Raw genomic sequence first — 24550 nt, 5'->3', positions numbered from 1 at the left:
CCCCACCTAGTCTTTCCAAGCCACTAAAGTCCTTAAAAAGTGTAGAATGAATACCTTGATGCCTTAATATCTAATCCATAAGGTATAAAGTAAACTCTGGGGTCCAGCGAGCTCTGAGGTAATTAGGACCATAGCAGTTAATGGCCAGTGGGAACGAGTCTTGAGTAATGTTACATGCCTGATCTATACGATTCAGTACTTGGAAGGATTCCAAGTAACGTAGCGACGTCGGTAAGCAGGTGATGAACCGGCGGACCGCGTCTTGTATACCCACGGTGTACCGTAGTGGCACGTCTTCTGTTCCGACCAATGTGTGTGTGGTCGTAGCATTAACAAGGCAGTTAAAGCGAATATATACAGGCCCCGTAAGATACTCGCTAAGCCGGAGCTGCAGGTTTATTATATACTTTATAGATATTACGGGCATCGTGGCATTTTTCGGATGTGACGAGTGTTAATGGCGTTGATATATTGTCGTGAGCTTCACGAGTGCAGGTGGTAGATGCCTGAGACACTATGTACGATGCCTTGTTCACTAGGGTGATGCCTGAGTCAGAAGGGAGAAGTACTTAGTACATAGTTACTACCTACATACCACACATATAGCAGAGAGGCATGGCATACACTACTGTCCACACGCGGCCTTACCGTTCAGCCTTGTCATCGTCCTCTTCATAGGGCACCCGTACTTACCACTACAACATGTTCCACGAAGCAATCTGCTCCAACTCCAGTCTCATCCGTGTTGCATTGCCCGTCGCAGCTGTAGGTGGCCTCATACGGCGCGGAATTCTCGTTGAGCAGCCACAGACTTCGGCGGAGGACCGATGTTCTTCGGCTATCCCATCTGGCAGATATGTAAGCGGAGAGATACACGGATGTGCTCTATATCCTCCACAAACCAAGTTCCTTGTTCGGGGCCTTCGGTGTTATAGCGCCTGGGCGTGAAGCTTCTGGAACTTGGATCGCCCGTCAAGTCGAGGCCAGACAAACATACTTTGGCCGTGGCAAAACCTCGTGCTGTAGAGCTCTCATCACCCTTAATAGCAGATTTCACGTTCGTTAATAGTTCCGATGGGTCATTGATCAATTCTCCGCCCTACCCTTGTTGGGGACTCCATCTGGGGTACCGCGAATTCTACAAACTTCAGAAATGAGGATATAAGACTGCGCCGAAGTAGCTCTTCAGCAGTCTGACCATCAATCTCGCAACCACTACTTTCGAGCACGTTCTCAAGCTCACGACAAGAAGGCCTCTTCACCACCATGGATAACAAACAGAGTTCACCTTCTCTAGGCCCAGACAGGAAATCGATCGAGAAGGTCGCGGACGTTCAAGTCCTTGAGCAAGTACCAACCACCAATGAGGAAATATGGATCCAGCAGTATGATCTCCTCGTTAGCAAGTCGAAAGAGGAGCTCGATGCCCTCAACAAGAAGGTCGTCAAGAAGCTAGATTGGCGATTCTTGACTACAATCACGGCCATGTTGTTGATGAACTACCTTGACCGCATCAACGTTTCCAACGCTCGTCTCGCTGGTTTCCAGGAAGATGGCCACATGACCGATGTCCAATGGTCCGCTGGTATCTCGCTCTTCTACGTCGGCTACATCATCTCTCAGGTGCCTGCCAACGTCATCATCGCCAAAGGCCAGCCACGTTTCCTGCTCCCAGCCGTTATGCTCGGCTGGTCTGCCGTCACTATCTCGATGCCCGCCATTAAGTCTCCAGCTGGATTCATGATCTGCCGTTTCCTTGTCGGTCTTACAGAAGGCCCATTCGTTCCTGGCGTCGCACTTCTGACGTCCTCCTGGTACACCAAGCAAGAGTCACCCCTGCGCATGGGTACGTAACCGCTTCCTCACCCAGTCGCAACTAAGCTAATAACACTCTAGGCATCTGGCACGCTGGCAACATCGTTTCGAACATCATCTCAGGCTTCCTCGCTGCCGGTATTCTCGAGCATATGGACGGGATTGCTGGTCTGCACTCATGGCAATGGTTCTTCCTGATTGAAGGAATGCTTTCCATCACGGTCGCCGTCATTGGCTTCTGGGGTCTACCTAACTGGCCAGACAACACTGGCGAATATTTCTTCACTGCAGAAGAAAGTCAGATGGCCCAATTCAGAATGAAGGTCTCTGCTGGTGGTCACACTGAGGACGACCAAGGTGGGTACTGGGAGGGCTTCATGATGGCAATGAGAGATCCTTTCACGTGGATGTTCGCCTCCCTCCACTTCGCTCTTGTCCTCTCGCAAGCCTTCAAGGACTTCTTTCCCAGTGTCGTCGCCACACTTGGATTCACCAAGATGCAGACATATCTCGTTCAAGCACCACCATACGTTATCGCCTACGCTGTCTGTTTGGCGGTCTCTTGGTCTTCGGGTCGATTCGGTGAGGCCTGCTGGCATATTGTCTCCTGCATGGCTGTCTGCATGGCCGGAGCAGTATTGATGATTTCGACACTGAATGTTGGCGCACGATATTTCGGTCTAATCCTGCTTGTCAGCGGTCCATTCCTGGGTCTTAACCTCCAGCTCTCTTGGGAAACTACAGTCGTTCCTCGACCGCGTACAAAGCGTGCGGCCCTCGTCGCCTTCGCCAACTGTGTCTCCTCTATTTCCCACTGGTTCTCGCCATATTTCTTCTTGCGTCACCAAGGTAAGCCGACCATTCTCAATAGACTGATGGACTATGCTAACATCACACAGAGCCTCGTTACGTCATGGGCGGTGGTCTTTTGATCCTTGGTTGCGCACTGTCTATTGCTGCCTGTCTCGTGATAAGATGGTATGCTATCAAGAAGAACAAGGCACTTGAGAAGGAGGAGGAGAGAACTGGTGTTATCAACCATTTCAGATTCCAGACCTAAGCTACAACGATGAGACGAGATATGAGAATAGAAGATCTATGTGTAATTTCCTATATAACTGAGATGTCACGCATCGATTTGAGTCAGGCTAGCTAAGGCGCTAGCGATAGCGGTGCGCCCACTAGTGTGAACTAGGAAAGGCCTGTAGCGCGTTCAGATACATACGCCGTATGGATAGTCGTTCTTTGCTAGCAGCAGATACGTATAGCTCCAAACTCAACTTCCTGTCTTGTTGGAGCAATGCAAATTCCCGTATGATTATCTAAGATAGGGTTAGTCAGAGCGTCAGGAGATTTATGCAGCTTGTTAATGTCTAATTGCCGTAGTACTAATACCAAGCGTTGGGATCATGCTGCCATCCCCAGGCATATTCACCGACGCTCCGACCCACGAAATTATTCCATACACCTCGAAACGACGGCCAATCCTCCAAATTTCTCACGTCTAGCTCAAATGCATCGAGATCAATTGCATGAGGATCTGCCATGTTGTTCGTGTCTATACGGGATTCGTGTAGTCCAGACGTGCTTCCAGATGAAGATGACAGCCCGTTATCTCCGACAAGGACACCATCGTGAGACGTCTGCGCAACACCGGCCGGAACCTGCCAGGTATGAGATTCGTCCTTGCTGGCATAAGGTTTGCTGAGTGCCTGAAAGACCTCAGTAAAACGTCCCGCATCGGGCATCTCACTGACAAACTGGGACAAGAGTGCCGAACACGTCGTCAGTACTTGAGAGGCGTTTTCGAGGCTCTCGTTCAGCTCAGTGTTGTCCGAAGAAATCTTCAAGTGTGACATTGCATATATTACAGACAGACCAGACGTGAAGAGGATTTGGAAATAGCTCCTTGTCCAAGTGATGGCACCCATACGAAATAGGTTTGCGTAGAGTTCAATAACTTTGGATGCGCATTCGAGACAAAGGACCAGCAATTTATGCGGCAGGTGTGAACCAGACACAGACAAGCGAGCGAACGCCCCTCTGATCACTATCAGCTTGTCCTTTTCAACCATAAATTGATGCCATTCAGGCCTTTCATAAAGGCTACGAGGTTGAAAGAAAGATGGGGCACTAAGCTGGCAATCGTTCAGTTCGTTCAGAAAGGATTGAAGGTCTCTCAGGACTTCTCCTGCATCTATAAATGTCTTCGAGCGAGCTAGAGTGAGGCTTGCAGGACTAAAGAATCGAGTCTGAGATCGAGCAGTGATCTGACGCAACTTTATTATAAAAAGGAATATTGACGCTTCGTTAGGGTTATCAAGCTGTGTTGGATCAACTTGGCTAAGACAGTGGCCGTCTAAAAGCAAGATCTGATCCTCGCTTGCCTCGAGCGGGAGATCCACTTCGATGTCGTCGTCGGAAATCGCAAAAGGCCGTCCTAGAATTCCTGAGCTGTATCTGTCGTGAACATAACAATCCCAGAAGACATTTCGACGAAGTTGCTCTTCTTTGGCAGGCAACGGTGTTGTAGGTGGCAAGTGGAGACCAAGCTCAACGCACTGGCGCATGCACAACCGGGTGATATCCCAGATAGAACATTCTGTCTCTCGTTAGCGAGCACAGTGGTCAGAGTATAGTGTAGCACACCTATGTGGTGGTACATGGCAAATCGAGCAATTAGCAAAAGGTTTTGAATGGCTTGTAGACTTCCCACTAGGGTAATATGTGGCATCAGCCGAGATGCTGATCGATAGAAGCCATAGGGGTGCTCGTCGATGATGCCTTTTCTGAACATAGTTACGCTGCTGATAGCACTAACCATGAAAACATTGTAAAGATCTTGCTTATCTGCGTGTTCTGCTCGCGAATTGTAAACTCGGTCTAAGGTTGCACGTATGCATTCTTTAGTCAACAAAGGGTGAAGTAAGTGTGCATGCGAATAACTGTGCTTTGTCAACCTCATTTCTGCTTGAAGGCTGGTGGACATACTAGCAATCGACTAACTTATTTGCGAGCTCGAATGATGGCAAGATATGACTGGGAATAGGAGGCGGCTTCCTGAGAGAATGCTTGTTCAACTGCTCTAGGACTTTGGCTCGAGCTTCAACAGTATTGGCACTGGCTGAAACACGGTGAAACATGCTGTTGAAGTTAAGTGCTAAGCACTTTTGGTTTGAAGCTGAATCACTCACTCTGAGCCGCTCCCGTCTCCGACGTAATGTGACCTTTGGAGAGAAGGAGATGCTTGGGACGCATCGGCTGGTGAGACCACAGCCACATTGTCGTGTTCCTTGGCTTCCAACATTTCCAACTTCCGTTGCATGATGTGAAGCTGCTCGCGCGCGTAGCGTTCCCCTGTGGAAGTGTCAATTATGATGCACGCTGTACCGCCTCTCGAGCACGCAGAACACTTGGGCACAGCAGAGTCGCATCTGATTTTGCTCTTGCGACATCTTTCACAAGCCGGAAGCTTGATGGACATTGTGGAAGCGTTCATGGTGATTGGAAGCGAAACCGGTCCTGCATCTGACACGTTCATCTAAGGTGCGTTTCCTGGCTGAATGCGATGCAAGTCGTTCAACGCCTCCTGGCGATGGTCAGCGGGAATTGCTAATTCTCAGCCATGGGGCAGGAAGTGAGGGGCGTCAGCTAAGCCTCATAAAATCTAAGCATTAAGCATCACAGATGCAGAAAAGCCTTCTGCCTCAGGCTTATCACGGCTGCATAATTAGTCACATGCAGGTTCATCAAATCAACGTTCGTCTGTCAGAATTTTTCAATTCCCGTTCGTTCCAATGGAAATTTAACCACAATGGCTGCATCTTGTTGGAAAAGGGACTATAGCCAGCGTACTGGTTCCAAGTTCCTGAAGTGGTTTATCGGATGGATGCTGTGAAGTGGCCGTGGGCTTGCCGAAAATCCTCCCGGAGCAATAGCAAGAACGGAAAGCATTTAGCTCCAGATCCAGCCCCAGCCAGTTCACACAGACCGACCGTGCCCCCGAAAGTGGCAGTCCGACGGTCAAGACTCCGACATTGAATAGCATTGTATCGCGAGCCAGCATCTACGACATGTGCTGCCACGGTAGTTCATGGGTATGTTTGCCTACTGCTTTCGGAACTTGGTTGGAGTACCCGAACTTGGAAGGACCGAGAACTTGAACGCCCTTTCGGTGGTGACCGACGGCCGATAAGGAGTTGATCAGCATCTCAATTTGACTTATATATAGGTTAATGTTAGATGCAACGCAGCGCCTTTCGAGTCAAAATACGACCAGGCTAGCTAGTACTATTGACTGTACCAGCACGACCATGGCACCGATTGCGACAGCAGATCTTCAATCCAACACTCGTGTCAATACAAAGCCAAAGGCCTATTTGATCGACTCGTACCATCCTGAGGCAGTCGCGCGAGCTCAACAATTGTTCGATCTCGTCCTGCCAGATTCGCCAGAATGCAAGAACTGGAAGCAGGCTGAATATCTACTGGTGCGAGGTAGCAGACTTACAGCTGAGGACATCTCGGCGTGTCGAAATCTGCGCGCAATCGGCAAGCAAGGAGTCGGGGTGGACAAGATCGATGCCAGTGCATGTGCGGCAAGTGGAATCAAGATATTGAACACGCCAGGTGTGAATGCTCGCGCCGTGGCAGAGCTCGTGCTCACCTTGACGATGGCCCTTGCACGACAAGTGCGTTCCATAGCAGTGCGTCAGGAGTTAGGTCACGCTGTGCCAAAGGAAGAATGCAGCGGGATACTGTTGCACAAGTGTACCATCGGCATCGTTGGGATGGGAAACATTGGCAAGATCATCGCCGAAATCTTTCGCGGATCCTTCGACTCCAACATAATCGCATATGATCCCTATATGGGTACACACGCCTGGCCAGACATCCCGCACAAGCGTGTTCAAAATGTGGAGGACTTGTTCCAGGAATCGGATGTTATCACATTGCATGTACCATTCACGTCTGAGACGCAAGATCTCATCTCCTACAAGCAGATGCAACTTATGAAGCGGAGTGCCATCCTCATCAACACCGCTCGAGGAGGTATCGTGAATGAGGACGACCTGTGTCGAGCGCTCGATGATCGACTGATATGGGGAGTAGGACTCGATTGTCATGTGCAAGAACCGCCAACGAAGGAGAAGTACAGCAGGCTTTGGGCACATCCGAACGTGCTCAGCCTGCCTCACGTTGGAGCAGCTACAGCGACGACGCAACGCGATACAGCCGTAGCAGCGGTCGAACGATTATACGCCTACGCCACGCGTGAAAGATGATATGGCACGAGGCAGTGAGTGCTTTACGTAGAATTGGCGTTGAAATTGACTTGTAGCATTCATAGGATGCATTAAACTCCATCGAAAATTTTCAGGCTCTCGCTGCAGCATTGTTTGCGGTTGCCTTACCATTAGAACATCGTGAAAACCTCTCTGGTGACATATAATGCACCGCTCTATTGGTAGGCAAGCCTATCCAACTGACCAAGCCAAAAAAAAAAAAAAAAAAAAAGAGCCCCGGAAAGGAAGAGGAGGAATTTCTGAGGTCAATACTGATAAGAGCCTGTTCTTTTCGAGCATCTAGCAACATCGGATATTGCTCACCACCATCCAGATGGCGCATCGGTATGATTCTTCACCAAGCTGTTCGACAAAACCAGCATCTGGCGGCATTTGGATCCTACTGAAAGCTCGGTAGAATGGTGTAGCGCAAGGGAATGTATTGAGGCCGCTCACGGGCCAAGTGGTACCCGCTGGATGCTGTTCAGGGCAGCATTGTACAATACCTGAACTAGTAGTATCGACTTCTTTCTCCTCCACCTGTACCAACATACTATACATAGCGGCCAACGTTGCACGGGCTCCTACGCCAACATCCCAATGTTGAGCGGCATCATCGCTAGAATAGGCCCTGAGCTGGTTGGCTGTAGAAGCATCCAGTGAATGACCTTGATAGAATGCATCTGTGCACTAGAAGCATTCATGATGGGCAAACACTCAGGCGAGATGATATTCTCCGCGTGCCCACCCAAATGCGGACCAGCAAGGATAACACGTCGGAGGCCAGAACTCCTCCATATCGGACTCCACAATCTCCCCATCCTCCCCGTGTCCGACGAAGGCCGAACACGGTCGGACTGCCGAAGCCGTAGTGTGGTTGTACAGGCGTACAACACCTGCAGCGGAGTACCACGCAATCTTCACTTGTGAATTGGCAGTCCCGGCTTGACACGTGTTTCGTTACGTATCAGAAAATAATGGCTTAAATAGAAATTTTGGCCCTCAGGGGTATATGAGACTCAATGTCACTCTACGATCCAGGTGTTGGACAAGACAAGACAGCATTATCATTCTGGATTACATTGCAAGATGTCTACAACACAGCAGTATTCCATCTCAAATCCCTGGCGAGATCGTATTCTCGCCGGACAAGTCTGCTCGGTCATGAGCGTGAAATATGCTTTTGGTAACGAGATCGCCATGATGGCTAGAGTGGCTGGTGTCGATGGGATGTTCATCGACATGGAACACACTTCCTTCACGACACGCGAGATATCACAGCTTGTGCTGGCATGCAACTACGTGGGTGTGAGCCCCATTGTCCGCATCCCTGGCAAGGCACACTGGCATTTGAGCAGGATATTAGACGCTGGGGCGGCAGCTGTTGTCATCCCTCACTGCGAGACGGTAGAGCAAGTCAGAGAAATCGTGTTAGACGCCAAATATGCTCCACTGGGTCGTCGAGGATGCACGAACAACCAGCCGATCCTGTCGTTCCAGACCGTCCCCACAACCGTTCAGAATGACCTACTGAACCGAGAAACCATGGTTATCCCCATGATTGAGACACCAGGTGCTGTTGAATTGGCCGATGATTTCCTGGCGATAGACGGCGTCGATGGAATTCTCATAGGCTCAAACGATCTGTGCACAGATTTGGGTATAGCAGGGCAATACGACAATCCTCTCTACCAAGACTCGGTTACTAGAGTTGTGCGAGCCGGTGTACGTGCGGGAAAACCTATTGGTATCGGTGGTATCGGTGGGCGCTTGGATCTTTTGGAAAAATGGTTTGCCATGGGAGCCACGTGGTCCCTGAGTGGTGCAGATGGGTCCATGTTGCAGGCAGGTATGCAGAAGTTAGGGAAATCGTATGCAGAGATCAACGCACGAGTTCAGACACAGCGCTCGTTTCCCAAGAAAGCTATAAATGGTTTGAATGGAGACCATGTGCCAAGCAGGAATGGCGTAAAAAGCTGCAATGGACCTGTGGATGTGAATGGACACCATCAGCCGGAGCGGTTCGTGGTCAATGGCGTCTGATCACATAGCGAGAGAGCATTGTATATTGGAGTCCTTTAGTCGCTTTTCGCTTTGAGAGATCTTGATAGACAGCTATGTAGACTTGACTGGTGCACGAATACACGTATTGTAGACAATTGGTCCTAGCATGTCCTGTTGAAGATGGCTGGCCCACTGCTGCTAAAACCACCAACTTGGACCGCCAAGACAGAGTGGGCAGTTTCACCCAAAAGTGTCCGAAATTGTCCGGACTACAGGCTCCAATCCGGGGCCGAGTTACCCCACAATCTCCTAGCACGTACCGAACATCAGCTTCTGTGAACACATCGTTAGAAGAGAGTCTGAAGCCATCCCACATATTGCTCTGACCTAAGCTGTACGCGATAATGGAGATTTTAACATGCTGAGTCAGGCATGCCAGCGGTGCTGGCACAGAAAACAAAGGTGTGATCGACAAGCGCCAGAGTGCTCAGTCTGTGTTACAAATGGAGTCAAATGCGTACCACGAGTATGGGGTCGTGTACTGGACTCAGCTGCTGATGAAGTCTCCGAAGGTAGACAGATGAGGTCAGTGCGTGGTAGGCGATGCGAGCATACGCAAATTGTAACCAATTCATGACAGAAGTTCGATTGAGTACATGAAACAACGCATCAGCTACATCGAAAACAAGAATTCTCGCAACGACCATGTGGAGACAACACCTCCTTACCATCATACCTTTCAACAACAACCGGGTATTCCAGAACAGTCAGGCGCTTCAGCAAGCAGCATCAATGTTGCCCCATCTGGGACGGGGTCGAATGTTGCCGTCAATGAAGTCGAGTACCTTTCGCTAGCCGCTATGAGCGGAGGTGGCGCGAACGATCAGACTCACTGGCAGAGTTCGACTCTAAAACAGTTAATGGAAAGCGTTATTTCCATTCAGGGCATCAATCCAGCCTCTGTGACAATGGACGTTATACCAGCCATGCAGAACATGTTGTCTCTGTCTGATTTGCAATCAGGAATCACGGCAGTGACTCGGAAGGACTGCCATTTTCTCATTCGAAATTTTGCTCGCAGCTTTCCATGCATTTCTGAGCAGGAAAGCTTGACTGCATTCGACACAGCGGTACGCTCCGAGGAGAGCGCCACAGATTCGGAGTCAGCACTAGCACCGACCCCTGGTGTAATAGCCATAGCAAGCTCCGCTCTGGCATTAGGCGGGATTATATCCCCTTTCCATAGCAATCTGCAACTCCAGTTGTTGGCGCTAGTCGATAAGGCTAAGCGGGCACTTCCCGTCATCCTGACCACAATGGTGGACGCCACGGCTATTCAATGCCTCACTCTCCAAAGCATGCTGTCGTTGTACTTTCCGTCTGCTGGTTCGGCGTGGCATCTTTTGGGCCTTGCATTGACTAGAGCGATTTCTGCTGGACTACATCAAGCCTCTTCTCACACTTCAGCTGGGGAGGACAGCTATACAACGAACATCTTTTGGACTTTGTATCTTCTTGATCGAACGCTTGCGCATACCATGGGTCGACCTTTTGGACTCATGGATGACGATATTGCACTGAAGTTCCCAGAGGTGCCGGCGCATCATTCGCTCGATGACACTGCTACTGTATCGAAGGCCATATTCACGCTGAAGTTACATCACGCTCTTTTACTATCTCGATGGCGTCAGTCACCAGTGTTTGACCTAGCTACGCTTATCTCCAGCTATGAATACTGGAGAGATTCTTACCACGAAATGTGTGAGCACTTCATCGAACTCGAAATCGCAGAGCGACAGGACGAGGACGTTCACGCGCTCTCAGGAGACGTTAGTCGTAAAGATGAAGCACAGCTTTCATGCCGCGCTCTGGTTCAACTCCTCGCTCGAGCTACAGAGAAGCCACCTGCTGATCACGACTCACTTGTCCGGCTCAAGCAGTACATTGTTACAGAGGCGCCACGACTCATCGATACTGTCCACGAGGGCATCGATAGCGGTAATGCCGCGTGTACATTCCTTGACGGACACGACGCATTTGCCGCAGCTATCGTGTACGTATTCAGCACCTACGAAACACGTCAACCATCCTCATTTCGATTGGATGTATCGCAAATGCGGACAGTTGGTGCTTGCATAGCCATCATTCAGTATACTGCACGACAATTCAAGCCCATGCGCAGCTTGATAAATGTCATATGGGCCTTGCTACACACTCTTGAAGCGAAGGCTACTTTGGGGGATGGCGTTGAACTATTCAAAGAAATGTCTGGTTGTGAGGTTCTGATTCCCAAGCATATTGGTATGTTGCTCGAGATGATCATTTCGATGTAATGGTAGGCGAGATGTTTCCTCGCTTGAAATATGGTATTCCTTACACGACTTCTGTATGCCAGTGAGTTTAATGGACGGATGGTGTCAAATGGCCAGCACGGTATCGTACACCAGTCTCACCTGAATGCTACCATAAGTGAAGGAGGTAAACGTCCTTGGCGAAGTGTTTGGACTGCTTGGTCTTCCCGATCAGCTGGTCGCAAGCACTACAAGGCTACCGTTTGGCCTCGAAGACGATGACTTCACTCTCGAGAGCTCAGAGACACCAGAGTAACATCTATCTGAAAGCTTTGTCATTTCGAAATCTCGGTGGCATTGACCTCTTACTGTTCGCCTAGTAAGTACTATTTACCCCGGCAATTAGTCCGCAGATGAAATTGTAGTTCAATATCAACCAATTTTCTTCTCCTATCACTGCTACAGTATATTATCCTATTAACTTTGGATGCTCTACTTCTGCTAACGATATTCCTTTAGGGCTTTAGGGCCTAGCTCTATTAAGCCTACCGCTCCGCGGAAGCTATAGTAAGACCTGAGGATGTTGCTGGAGCATTCAAAACTCTCCAAGGGGCGTACACCTCAGCAAATAGTCTTACCGTGGATACATATCAATACCGATTTGCGTTGAATAAACGTATCTTGAATACAGAGAGTCTGCGACAGCCAAAAACGATCAGCTTCCAAACGAAGTCATCTCTTGACTCCCGAGCGTGAGCGCACGTACTCACCTTTGCCCAGACCTCCCAAAGGTTCCAACTCTCGCTTTTAGCATAGTAGCCGTTGCTGCTTACAACGGGCGGCAAATACTTGAAATGATCTCTATAGTTCCTGTCGTGCAGACTCATCCTGATCATGGTTAATCTTATCTCGTCTCCACTCACTAGACTAGTCTTTTTTAGGGACTTCGATGCCTTGAAGAGGCTGGATGGGGCGAAGTGTCCGACCAACCTAGGTGTCGTCTCTTGCTGTTGTTACTACTTGGCGTGATTAGGAATGTGGAAGAACTCTAAATTTATCCAAAGCACACCTGCACGACGTTTGACACCCCTGATAGTCTCCGGACAGCTCGATGACACTAGTCAAATCTACTGAACCACTCTACACATGAAAGTCATGCTCAGCACATCTCATACAAGTCCAGTCTAAACTCTTCAACTTCACAGCCGTGCAGTATGCGAAGCTTCACCAAAAACACCTCCACAGCACATCTGATATCCGAACTGCCCAGAGCCAAGCTTCCTAGCGATCTGCAAGCCCACCTGTGACCATCCCCACATCACTCTCGTTCCAGTTCATTTCGGGCATAGATCCTGGTTTCCATCACACCTGAAACACGTTTCAAAAACCACCAAGAACCACCAAATAACCGCCTAAACGACAGCCAATTGTTTGATCGTCTTCTCTCGATTTTCGCTCAATGCTCCTTTTTACGCAGCATCTGACAAGCACGTTGCTGTTGGAGTTGTGTTCACGAATGCCGGTGAACACGTAACCCTGCTGACTTGAAGCTCAATCATGCGAGATGAGACTCGTGGGTCATGGATTTTGTGGAAGAGGGGTGGTTTCAGAGGGGTGAGTGATTGGGTGTTTTGCTATTTGTGGCTGTTGTTCGAGGTAAGATAGGTGGACGCGATGCGTGATGTGACGAGGTGGGTGCTATGTGCTATGTACTACGTGCTTGCCGCTACGGAGCTAAACGTGAGCATGTATGTATATTAGAGTTCGTCCTGCTGAGTCAACCTTGCCTTCGAGCATACTGGTAAATCTGGACCATTTCATACCCACGATATACACTGGAAATACACCAAGAACACACAAACAGGACACATTGACAACCACCACTTCCTCGATGACAACTACAATAATCTTCTCACCTCCTACCATGAGTATGATGGGTATGAGCAGTATCTCATCACAATCGTTTCCAATAGACACCTCACCCACCTCTCGCCCACCCATCTCATCCCGCACCCGCTCCTCCTCCCTCCTCCACAAAACCGCCCTCTCCCGCATGCGCCCCCTCCCCTTCCAATACGTCTTCACCTTCTACCACACCAAATCCACCACCTCTCACACCCCCACCCTCCTCTCCGACACCGTCCCCGACATTGCAGCCTTCTACAAAATCTACAACAATTTTCCGTTTTCGTCGCTCGCAGCCAAGGACGGGGTACATTTCTTCCGTGCAGGCGTCAAGCCGCTATGGGAGGATGAGGAGAACCTCGAGGGTGGGTGTTGGACAGTGAAAGTAAGGAAGGAGGATGGGAGGAGTTTGAGGACTTGGGAGGAGTTGTGTTTGATGGTTCTGGGTGGGGAGTTGCAGAGTTTGGTTGCGAAAGGTAAGTGTTCCTGGATTTGTGTCTGGTTTGCTTTCTTTCGGAGAGAGAGTGGAGGAGTAGGAACGAGCTGAGTGCTGACTACGGACTGTATAGAACGAGATCATATATTAGGCATGTCGTACTCACCTCGACTGTACTATACGCATATCTCGATATGGACAAAACAGGGTGATAACAAGCGGAGTATTGAAGTATTACAGAGGACAATCGTAGAGCGATTGAGTCCAGAGTTGAGGCCAACCTCGGAGCTGGAGTATTACTTTAAGAAGCACTCGGAACACGAAGGCTGGGAGGAAGTGACGAGGCAGGTAAGAGAACAAGGACAGTCGAAGGCGGAGCAGCACGAAGGAAACGTCGTGATATCGATAAATGAAGAGCAGGAGACTATGCCACCATGAGGCAATGGTGTTTAGCGTCACGTAACAACCGCACTCAATGATTAGAGGCATGCTGACATTTGACTGCATCGAACACCTAGCGAGGTGTTGGACATGCCGAGAGTCACCACGTTACTAACGTCTGGAGTGTCGGTCAACTTCACGATCGCGGTCTTTGCCATCTCTTCGACTACTCTCGCGATATCGATCATCCCGACCTCTGTCTTCTCTGTGACCACTAGGCCGGTACTCGTCGTGACTGTCACGATGGCTGCTGGACTTGTAGCGATCACGATCCCTCTCACGATCTCGGTCTCTATCCCTTTCGCGATCTCGCCCATCCCGTTCCCTGTAGTCGTTTCTTCTTTCGTCTCTTCTGTCATCACGCCTATCGCGGTCGTCTCTCTTCCTAGCTGGACTGCGTGACCTTCTCCTCTCTCGATCACGGTCCTTGTCGCGGTCGTCTCTATCCCGGTCTCGCTCGCGTTCTCGGGGTCGATCTCTGTCACCCTCTCGATGGGCATCTCTCCGTCGATCTCGATCTTCGGTTTCTTTAGTGGCATACTCTTCTGATTTCCAGGTTGTCGAGCCGGTATAGCTTTCGTAACGTCTTTCCGTAGCTGTCTTTGTACGGTCAGAAGCTTTGGGAGTGTCACGCATCTTTCGTGGCTTATCACGATCTCTTTCTCGTTCTTCGATGCTGCGATGCACACCTCCACCAGGCACATATCGATCGATACCTACCGGTGAAGCAGAGCGTGGTCTCCGCCGAGTCACAACGGGAGAGGGCGTACCTTCTGCCTCACCCTCCTCAACATCATGACTTGCATCACGGTGAGTTGATTCGCGTGTCCGACTCTTTCGATCTCGGGATTTGCTGCGCTTCTCGTCTTTTTTGTAACTATCCACAGACCGATCCCGTTTTCTGGACTTTCGCTCGTCACGATCGTAATCATATTCCTTTCGAGTCGAAGATCTTCTGGCATGCTCCTTGCCTTCGTTGAGGAGAGACTCCAGGGCAGCAGCCTCGAGGTCCTTCTCAGTCAGGGGCTCTTTTCTGACGTCGACAGATTCACGACGTGCGTGTCGTGAAGGATCTCTGCTGTCCCGTTCCTTTCGCCGTTTCTCACGCTCCTGTCTTTCTGCTTCGTATTCGACCTCTCGCTGAAGTCTCTCCTCTTCACGCTTCTTGGCACGTTCATCTCTAGCCTTGATGCGGTCGAGCTCCCTTCTCTCCTCTTCCTCCTGTCTTCTCTGGCGCTCTAGTCTCCTTGCTTCTTCCTCTGCCTCTTTTCTCTTTCGCTCTTCTTCGACCCTTTTGAGTGTCTCTTCGCGAGCTTTCTTTTCTTCGTGCGCACGTAGCTTCGCTTTCAAGGCTGCTGTTTCTCTGGCTAGTCGATCCAGCTTCTCACGTCTGGTCTGGCGTTCGGTGGCTCTTTGTTCGGTTTCTGCCGCATATTGATCGTCGGTCTTACTTCCTCTATTTTTCTCCTCCAAAGCCTTTTCCTCGCCAATGTCTGCTTTGCGGATTGTTCTCACAGACTCGAGTACACCGTCAAGGTGTTTCAAGATCTCCTTGTCAAGTCTAGATTCGACTTCTTGGTATACACCACTGCGGTCGACAGCACCCTGTATTAGTGTCGCAGCAGTTCCTCGATTTCGGCCTAGCAGTTTTGGATCCTTGTCAATCTCTTCTTCTGCTACTCTGTTGATCGACTGTGTAAGCACGTCTTTAGCTTCTGATGTGTTGTAAGCAGCCCAGACCTGTTTTCGCAACGTATCATAGCCGCCCTGTTTCTTGAACTTGAACAGGAGCGCGTCAACAGCCGAGCGCTGTTCTTTAGCGAGAGGGAGTTCAGAGATCTTGAACCGTGGTCGCAACGACAATGTTGACGCATCTACCTCGTCGCTAGGGACAGTCATCGCCATCTCGACATCTGCCATGGCGTGGGAAGATAATTCTATATGGTCATACTAAAGAATTGAGATTAGGTGTTGCGAATCAGGTGGGTGTTACAGATCAGCACATTGCAATTAAGTCGGAAGTTGCGAACACGCGACTACCCCAATTTCGCGAAGAAGGTACGAACGATCTGTCACGTGACAAGCAAACCGGCAAACGAGCAAACAACAACCTGCCTTCACTTACGATATACAGCTCGTACTCCACACGCCTCGGCATACAACTATATACAATCACTGTCATACTGCTTTTCTTCCATACGCGAACCGTTCGATAAGCTCAAGCAAGGGACACGACCACTCTGGGACTTTAGGCTGCTGAAGCGAGACGAGTCTGCACCTTTCTCGACCTACATCCCCAACCCAAACACATAACAACAAACACAATGGTGCACAAGATCTTATTCTGGGGCGCTTTTGGTCGGTCCTTGTGTGCTGTAGATATCACGCCAGCTAACATCCTCCAGGTGTGGCCACAAGATTTGTCCAACTCGGCATAGAAATGAGACCATTCTTCCAGCGAGGCGCATTATGGGTATATCCCTTCTTCGCGACGATAGGAGGTTCTTTCGGGTATTGGCTGCAAGGTGTAGAGAGCAGACAGATGAAGATGTTGCAACAGAGGAAAGAGCTTGTGATGGATAAGAGGAGAAGGAGAGCTGAACGGGAAGCTAAGGAAGGTGGTTCTGAGACGACAGGAGTTTTGGCTGCAACTTCGTAAGGCAGGTATGGAAAGAGCGGACCCAGTGAAAAGAGAAGAAGTGTACAAATCATGATGGTATGACTGGTGAGCAGGAAAGCACATCTCCTGGCATGTCTGTCGTTTTTGCATAGCTGATATCTCACAACAGCTACGAAGGGAACGAGTCCATGGCCTGTAGACAATACATGTTCTCTAACCTGCACAACTTTTGTTCATTAAGGTCTCATCTCGTCATTGAAGTTGAGAGTCTATACCAGTCATTTCGCTCGCTCATACAACCATGCAAGACATAAATTGCAACCCTTGGTATCACGGAACAAATATACAGCGAATAGCTGGTAATACACCTGAGAACATGTTGTACACACTCTTCCCATCTCTCGATTCCTTACTTCATGATACGTGTGATCAAACCGGTAGCAACGGTACGACCACCTTCTCGGATGTTGAATCTCTGACCAGCTTCAGCAGCAACAGGGTGATGCGTAGTAATGACCATTTCGACGTTGTCACCTGGCATAACCATCTTGCCAGTATCTTCTACTCCTTCGGGCCAAGCCAGCGAGGCAGCCTCATCAGCAGTCTTCAAGAAAATGACTGGTCGGTAGTTCTGACCAAATCCAGATTTTCGACCACCTTCCTCTTCGGTCAAGACATACATGGAGACCATGAATTGAGTGTGTGGCTTGACGGTTCCTGGAATGGCGATAACCATGCCACGCTTGACGTCGTCTTTCTTGACACCTCGCAGTAACAGACCCGAGTTGTCACCAGCTCGAGATTCTTCACACGACTTCTTGAAGGTCTCGATATCGGTGACCTTAGTCTTGATGGGAGTTTTGGTTCGACCAACAATCTCAACCTCGGAATCTCTCTTCAGAACACCTCGCTCAACACGACCGGAGCAGACAGTACCACGACCCGAAATCGAGAAAGTTTCTTCGATAGACATCAGGAAAGGCTTGTCAAGGTCACGTTCTGGTGTAGGGATCCACTCGTCCACCGACTTGAGCAGTTCGTCGATCTTTTCCACACCAATCTCGCTCCTTTTGCCTTCGAGAGCCATCAAGGCAGAACCGAAAATAATAGGAGTATCATCGCCCTCGAAACCGTAATGGGAGAGCAGCTCTCTCATCTCCATCTCGACGAGCTCCAACATTTCTTGGTCTTCGATAGTATCAACTTTGTTGACGAAGACAACGATTTTCTGTACACCAACCTGTCGGGCTAGCAGCAAATGTTCTCTTGTTTGGGGCATCTGACCATCTCCTGCTGCGACGACTACCACAGCACCATCCATACTGGCAGCACCAGTAATCATGTTCTTGATATAATCGGCGTGACCTGGGCAATCAACATGGGAGTAATGTCTGTTGTCGGTCTCGTATTCGATGTGTGCTGTGGAAATGGTGATACCTCGCTTTCGCTCTTCCGGAGCTTTATCGATTGCGCCATACTCCAAAAACTTTGCGTAGCCCTTTTCTGCTTGTCGCTTGGTGATGGCAGCTGTGAGTGTAGTCTGTGCCTCGTTAGGAGTAGCTCAATGATATGCTGGGGCGAGTCTTACCTTTCCGTGATCGACGTGGCCAATTGTACCTGGCCAGTGCGTTAGCTGAGTCTATCACTCCCGCTCGTGATGGTCATACCGATGTTCACGTGTGGCTTCGTTCTCTGGAACTGAGCAGCATAGTTCCTTGCTAATATTCTATTCTGGCCAAAGACACTGTTGACTGGGTTCACATGTGTCGAGGACTGTGCAGCTATCCTTGACGAGCGCACCAGCGCATTAAGTGAGCGAGCGAAAGTCATATTGACCAAACCCCCGAAGCAAGCACGCCGAAAGAGAGATGCACGAAATGGATGAAACTGGTTGATGGAACAATCTCAAAGGCAAGTTGAAGGAGCTGCGAAATTCATTGACTATACGAGTCCACCAGCACTAACCCCATCAAATTGCCTATTTCGTGCTAGCGTGATCTTTTCCACATGCGAGCATTTCTGCTACTGATCGTGCAAAGACTTCTGTATCGCAAACTCAGCAACCATGGGAAAAGGTCAGCGCTTCTATTCTATCGCCTGTTTCAGGGAGCTGACAGGTAGTAGGAACCGACAAGCTCTATGTATGCAATGCGCCGCTACCTCTACATTGTCACTGACTAGTATAGATCACCCACTCTGAATGGTCCTCGAGCGATCAGTTCTCGGCTTCTGCTGGAGCAGGAGTCAGAGCTAGCAGCAACCAACATGCCTCTTTCAAGAGACTACCCTACAACTATTGCGCATTGAGTCTGCAGCCTTTTCAGACGCCAGTTTGCACCCCTGGAGGGCAGATCTTCGACCATGAGAACATCATACGCTGGTTGCTCAACCATGACACAAACCCCACGAATGGCCAGCCTCTCAGGCAATCCGATCTGATCAAGCTGAATTTCGCACAAAATGAAGGTGGAGGCTACGTCGATCCAGTCACTTTCAAAGAGTTCACAGACAACACTCACATGATCGCGATACGGCATGGACCTTCAGCTAATGTTTTCGCTTACGATACTGTCGAAAGACTGAACTTCAAACCTAAAATGTGGAACGATCTTGTCTCAGATGAGGAATTCACCAAGAGGGATATCATTACCCTGCAGGACCCCCAGAAGCTCGAGTCAAGAGATCTGAACAAGTTCAAGTACCTCAAAGAGGGTGAAGACTCGGGTGTGCCTAAAGAGGAGGCCGAAATCAATGTATCCGCCATGGGAAATGCTGCTAAGATTCTAAAAGCTAAGGAAGCTGTAGCCAAAGCTCGTGCTGAGAGAAGTGCCGCGACCCTGCAGAAGAGTGGCCAGAAAAACGACGACACCATCAAAACACCTGCGCAACCTGCGAAGGCGAAAAAGGCAACACCATATAATGCCACCAAGCACACCACTGGCCTCGCTGCTGCTTCCTTCACATCGACTGGCGTGACTCCTACCACTTCTAACGCCCTGGCTTTGATGAGTGATGAAGAGTATCTCTTGAAACGTGGTCGCGTCAAACAAAAAGGCTACGCGCGGATGGAGACTTCGCTTGGTGAGTTGACTCTCGAGCTGTACCCCGAGTATGCACCAAAAGCCGTTTGGAATTTTGTCAAGCTGGCCCAGAAAGGCTACTACGATGGCATAAGCTTTCATCGAAATATTAAGAACTTCATGGTTCAAGGTGGTGACCCTACAGGCACTGGTCGCGGAGGTACCTCAGTATGGGGCAAACCCTTCCAAGATGAGCTGCAGGGTCCGATGAAACACGATAGTCGTGGTGTTGTAAGTATGGCGAATAAAGGCAAGGACACGAATTCGAGTCAGTTCTTCTTCACGTATCGTAAGACACTACATCTCGACGGCAAGCATACAATATTCGGGAAAGTGGTCGACAGTGATGTCGTCCTCAAAGCAATGGAGGATGCTGAAGTAGGGCAAAACGATCGCCCTGTAGAAGACATCGTGATCGAGAAGGTGAGTATCTATATCGATCCATTCGAGCAGTTTCAGAAGGAGCGGAATGCTACCGAGACCGACCAGAGAAGGAAAGAAGAACAACAGCGGGAGGGTACGGACGACGACAGCAGGACGACATGGACCGGCAAACGTATAAGAGCTGACGGAACTATTGATAACGGTGTTGGTGGTGTTGGTAGATACCTTCAGGCCAAGATGGCTGATCAGGCACAACCTTACGAGGAGGACGAAATAATTGAGTTCGTCGATCAGGAACCAGATCCTGGTCCCGCTCGAAAGAAAGCTAAAGCAGGTCGTGGCTTCGGCAACTTCGAAGGCTGGTAATGTACAAAACGTTTAGCCTTTATTGGTGAAAGTGACGCCTGGGAAATGAGGACTGTCAATTTGCCTTTTAACCTGTATATTGTCCTTTTTCTACATTGTCCGCATGCCAGCTTCCTACCTTCAAGCTTCTTCCTGCTACTGGAAACAAAGCTTGGCTAAACTAAACCCGTGCAAACCCTGCGAATAATCCGGTACCCCACTTGCTTATGCAAGACGTCGTGCTTAGACTTGTTGTTGACTACCTCGCTACTCCTTCGGATCCGCCTACCGCACGTGTGATTCAGCTCGCGCTTTAATTTCACCCTCAGCTGAACAATGAGCATGGTCAAGGTTCGGCATCTTCAACATCACTCTGGCCTTCGTCATGCAATCTTGAAACACCATCGCAATTGAGCAACAACACCAGATCAGGCGCCCAGTAGGCGTTGGAAACACGTCGAGAGAATCTTGAACTATCTCCATGTCCCGAACCATCATCCTAACGAAATGATAGTGTCGTAAGTTACTCGAAGTACGATTTGCAGCCACAAGGACGGAGCTCCAGGCCGAGATCTCTCATTGCGCTTCCTTTGCGTGTACAAAGGAATCTTGGTCCTCGAAAGCTCCCGCCGCTACACCAACTGATGCGATGTCTCTCACTACCTTCTTCCAATTTGCGCACACCTCATATCTTCCACTTCCGCCTACAGCAACACAGCGGAATGCCAAGGCTGGATATTCTCCGCAAGTCAAGCTGGAGACGGTACAGGAGATTCAAGCTCGAGGTAAAAGAACAGCAGTCAAGCTTCTACATTCACCTGAACTCATGAGTACGTGCCGCTCCTTCACTTGGTTATTCAGGTTTTCAATTCGCTGACCTACCATCAGTCATGCTCAATCCACTAGTCCAACACTACAGTCGTGTTGACCCAGCAGATCCAGCTAATGAGGATCGTCTGGTCGATCTCGATACGCTGGCCCTGAAATTCAACGTCGCTCTAGCAAACCCACTATCCTGCTCAAGTTTCGCTGACTCAAAAAACGGCGAGTTCGTCCACTACGAAATCATAGATAAATTCCAGTTCCTCGGCGGACTCGCCAGCAAACTCTTGACTTATCGTGCTTGTTTTCGCCCACTCTACGACGTCGCGCCACACACACTACCCAATGGACAGCCAAGAGAGAGCCAAGGTCTAGAAACGATCTCTGACCCTGGCAATGGCGTCTCCCTACTTGGCAAATGGGTTGTCAGTGAAGACAATCAGAAACCTGGATTTCTGGTTCTTACGGAAACTGTTCAGGTTCATTGTAATGTGTTTTTGAGCTGGTATGTGCGAGGTCAGCTTGAGAGTGCTCACGCTCAGCTACACAAGGAGTTTGGCAGGCACTTTTGTGAGTCAATGGTTGCGGAGGATCCGATGAAGGGTCAGGATGAGAGGGTGGGGAAGACGTGGAAGGAGATCAGGAGATCAGAATCTGCAGGGAGCTATACTACTACTACTAATGAGGTGGGGAATAAGCCTCTGGACAGAATGCGCACGGAGTAAACACATGTGTGAGATGCTCACGGCTACTGATTGCTCGGACGACTTATCTGTCGATTTCACTCTTGGCATTCTGCATGCATTGGCAAGTGTTTGGTTATGCTGTTGGTTCCAACTTCGAGGGTGAGAAAGCTCGGAGGCACGCTCCAACTGTCCGAACCGTCTGCTCAGGTGTATGTGGATCACGGCAAAGTGACCGGGTAATTTTGACGGTTGGGGGCGTGGGAGGCAGGATGTGAACCACAAATACTTGACTTTCACAGTATACACCCCTTTCCGAATCACAATTGAAGTCGACGCTGACGGACAGCCGCAATGACAGCAATCCGAACCCCAAGCTCTTGATAGTATCGCTCGGTGTCGTCTGTGGCTGTGACGGAGCACAAGGTGAGCTTGAAGTGAAGGAAAAGGAACATCACACGTGAGTTCGTGTTCGCCCGAATGCGTCCACTTTGGCGCGTAGTTCAAGTTATCGTTGGCAGCACCTTATCACTTCAAGATGTTGACTTTGGCAGGAATTTACACTCAGGCACTCAACAATGCGGCTTCATATTTGACGGTGCAGACAATCTTGCAGAGCTATGAACAGGTGGCCAAATTGCTCTGATACACGGCACAGACGAAAACCGTGCTCAGATATAAACTTCAAGTCGCTGAATCTTCGAGGAAATGGACCGTGTGGTTGGTCAATTCTCTAGTAATTCGTTGCGACGGAGAAACAAGGTGTCCTTCAGTTGTACTGACTGTCATCAGTTCTTATTTTTGTCAAGGGTAGTCATATGCCAATTTAGATGTAGAGGCTTGGATTGTGCTTTCCTGTCGCTTAAGTAAAGCTCTATTTTTCCTTACGAAGTTCAGTGCACACCCCGGTCGCCAAATAGTGGTCGTCTGGCTCCACCGTAGACCTGCCTATTGGACACCAGAACGACCTACAGTAGCGGCTTACACTGTATACGCTCGTACATCGCTACTTCGTGCGATGGACAATGTCTCTATGTCTGCACACTGTGAGGTAACTCGCACGCCGCTTGCCCAAGCGACTGCGCGTCTCATCAGAATGTCGAGCCTCCTCCATCACCACCATGAACGAGCCTATAACAGACTCGAAAGACACGGGAACACCAGTTCCATTCCCTGATATAGTGGACGATGAGACACCGAGACCTAATCAGAAGAAGAAGTCGAACTCTACTCACAAGCGGTCAATCTCAGGGAACCTGCTCTCTAGATTGAATGTTCTACGTACTACTAGTGAAGGCGAAAGAAGCGACAATGACAGCACTGATCGCGCGACTCCAACCACTGGCCGTGGTGCCATGTCGGAAGCCTTACAGACCAAGAGTAATCGCAAGCGCAGAGGATCATTGCGAAAGGCAGTGCTAGGCAAAGGGCGAGATCGCAAAGGCTCAGAGAAGAAGTCACCTTTATCCAGTCCGAAACCTCCGACTACAAATGTGACTACACCACCTATACCGATAGACAATACCGAGGAGGTTGAAACACCAAGAGCAAGCAGCGAGGTCCGAGATGAACAAGAGATCACACCTACACCAGAACTGCCGCCTCGATGGCCCTTGAACTTCCGAACACTATCTCGTGTCTCAATCCCATCTATCCGCTCAAGCGTGGCATCATTTGAGCCCATCTCCTCCGCCGCCTCCATCCTCACATCTCCCACACTCCAGACAGACAGCACAGACGACGATGCCGAACTACACATCCCCAGCCTCGTGGCCGCTCGACAAGCACAAACGCCGCCCAAGAAACCCCTACCAGATGCCGACTCATACTTTCCCGTCCCCGTCTCTCACATGCGCAGACCCTCACCCCTTTCCGGATCCTCAATTGGCCTCGCGGTAGCCGAAGAAGATGACTCTGTCCTTGCAAATTCAGAATGGGACTACTCCGAGACAGCTTCATGGGGCTACTTCATTCTAACCGTTACCTGGATCGTCTTTGTTACAGGCATGGGCAGCTGTTTCGGTGTGTGGTCATGGGCGTGGGATGTTGGCGAGACACCGTATGCGCCGCCGGAGTTAGAGGATGATCCTACGTTGCCGATTGTGGGGTATTATCCGGCTCTTATGGTGCTTACGTGTATTATGGCTTGGGTCTGGGTTGTTGTTGCTTGGGTAGGGATGAAGTATTTTAGGCATGCGGATCTGAGGAGTGATGATAGGTGACAACGACGAGAGCATGTGGCATTGAGTGTGTTGCATATGTTGTGCTAGTGAGGCCGGGCATAGTTCTATATCACTCGATCACAAAGCTCTTCTACAAAAGTACGACGACTTCGAAGCGAAACCTGGTACAGTAGCTTACTTACATCCGAAAGCAACAATGGCAAGATCGAACCGAAGCGCCAGTTACCCTATGTGGTATCTCCTGGACATCGTTGCC

At 49.7% G+C, this 24550-nt stretch overlaps 12 protein-coding genes across 12 annotated transcripts; 9 read left to right on the top strand and 3 right to left on the bottom strand.

Annotated features, from left to right (window-relative positions):
• Positions 1-1266: 1266 nt before the first annotated feature.
• Positions 1267-2875, top strand: LTR64_002749 (uncharacterized protein; the record flags this gene model as incomplete). The annotated part of the gene is made up of 3 exons (XM_064897115.1): positions 1267-1846; positions 1897-2664; positions 2715-2875. The coding sequence occupies 3 exons, from the start codon at positions 1267-1269 to the stop codon at positions 2873-2875; spliced, it is 1509 nt and encodes a 502-aa protein (XP_064756065.1).
• Positions 2876-4805: 1930 nt separating this feature from the next.
• Positions 4806-5140, bottom strand: LTR64_002748 (uncharacterized protein; the record flags this gene model as incomplete). Its single annotated transcript, XM_064897114.1, has 2 exons — positions 4806-4959; positions 5010-5140. The coding sequence occupies 2 exons, from the start codon at positions 5138-5140 to the stop codon at positions 4806-4808; spliced, it is 285 nt and encodes a 94-aa protein (XP_064756064.1).
• A 988-nt stretch (positions 5141-6128) lies between these two features.
• Positions 6129-7100, top strand: LTR64_002747 (uncharacterized protein; the record flags this gene model as incomplete). Its single annotated transcript, XM_064897113.1, has 1 exon — positions 6129-7100. One exon carries the CDS (start codon positions 6129-6131, stop codon positions 7098-7100), a length of 972 nt encoding a protein of 323 aa, XP_064756063.1.
• Positions 7101-8189: 1089 nt separating this feature from the next.
• Positions 8190-9143, top strand: LTR64_002746 (uncharacterized protein; the record flags this gene model as incomplete). Its single annotated transcript, XM_064897112.1, has 1 exon — positions 8190-9143. One exon carries the CDS (start codon positions 8190-8192, stop codon positions 9141-9143), a length of 954 nt encoding a protein of 317 aa, XP_064756062.1.
• A 541-nt stretch (positions 9144-9684) lies between these two features.
• Positions 9685-11437, top strand: LTR64_002745 (uncharacterized protein; the record flags this gene model as incomplete). The annotated part of the gene is made up of 2 exons (XM_064897111.1): positions 9685-9689; positions 9745-11437. 2 exons carry the CDS (start codon positions 9685-9687, stop codon positions 11435-11437), a joined length of 1698 nt encoding a protein of 565 aa, XP_064756061.1.
• Positions 11438-13448: 2011 nt separating this feature from the next.
• Positions 13449-14174, top strand: LTR64_002744 (uncharacterized protein; the record flags this gene model as incomplete). The annotated part of the gene is made up of 2 exons (XM_064897110.1): positions 13449-13776; positions 13870-14174. The coding sequence occupies 2 exons, from the start codon at positions 13449-13451 to the stop codon at positions 14172-14174; spliced, it is 633 nt and encodes a 210-aa protein (XP_064756060.1).
• A 114-nt stretch (positions 14175-14288) lies between these two features.
• LTR64_002743 (uncharacterized protein) lies at positions 14289-16097 on the bottom strand (the record flags this gene model as incomplete). Its single annotated transcript, XM_064897109.1, has 2 exons — positions 14289-14893; positions 14948-16097. 2 exons carry the CDS (start codon positions 16095-16097, stop codon positions 14289-14291), a joined length of 1755 nt encoding a protein of 584 aa, XP_064756059.1.
• Positions 16098-16501: 404 nt separating this feature from the next.
• Positions 16502-16836, top strand: LTR64_002742 (uncharacterized protein; the record flags this gene model as incomplete). The annotated part of the gene is made up of 2 exons (XM_064897108.1): positions 16502-16535; positions 16583-16836. The coding sequence occupies 2 exons, from the start codon at positions 16502-16504 to the stop codon at positions 16834-16836; spliced, it is 288 nt and encodes a 95-aa protein (XP_064756058.1).
• A 370-nt stretch (positions 16837-17206) lies between these two features.
• On the bottom strand, positions 17207-18627 carry TUF1 (translation elongation factor Tu; the record flags this gene model as incomplete). The annotated part of the gene is made up of 3 exons (XM_064897107.1): positions 17207-18337; positions 18386-18414; positions 18465-18627. 3 exons carry the CDS (start codon positions 18625-18627, stop codon positions 17207-17209), a joined length of 1323 nt encoding a protein of 440 aa, XP_064756057.1.
• Positions 18628-18862: 235 nt separating this feature from the next.
• Positions 18863-20627, top strand: cyp8 (cyclophilin peptidyl-prolyl cis-trans isomerase Cyp8; the record flags this gene model as incomplete). The annotated part of the gene is made up of 3 exons (XM_064897106.1): positions 18863-18872; positions 18922-18938; positions 18984-20627. The coding sequence occupies 3 exons, from the start codon at positions 18863-18865 to the stop codon at positions 20625-20627; spliced, it is 1671 nt and encodes a 556-aa protein (XP_064756056.1).
• A 628-nt stretch (positions 20628-21255) lies between these two features.
• Positions 21256-22153, top strand: LTR64_002739 (uncharacterized protein; the record flags this gene model as incomplete). Its single annotated transcript, XM_064897105.1, has 2 exons — positions 21256-21436; positions 21495-22153. 2 exons carry the CDS (start codon positions 21256-21258, stop codon positions 22151-22153), a joined length of 840 nt encoding a protein of 279 aa, XP_064756055.1.
• A 1079-nt stretch (positions 22154-23232) lies between these two features.
• Positions 23233-24333, top strand: LTR64_002738 (uncharacterized protein; the record flags this gene model as incomplete). Its single annotated transcript, XM_064897104.1, has 1 exon — positions 23233-24333. One exon carries the CDS (start codon positions 23233-23235, stop codon positions 24331-24333), a length of 1101 nt encoding a protein of 366 aa, XP_064756054.1.
• Between the last annotated feature and the right edge of the window lie 217 nt (positions 24334-24550).

The sequence above is a fragment of the Lithohypha guttulata genome (genome assembly GCF_036872675.1).
Source record: "Lithohypha guttulata strain CCFEE 5908 chromosome Unknown scaffold_2, whole genome shotgun sequence".
NCBI lineage: Eukaryota > Fungi > Ascomycota > Eurotiomycetes > Chaetothyriales > Trichomeriaceae > Lithohypha > Lithohypha guttulata.
This window is presented reverse-complemented; position numbering and strand designations above follow the sequence as displayed.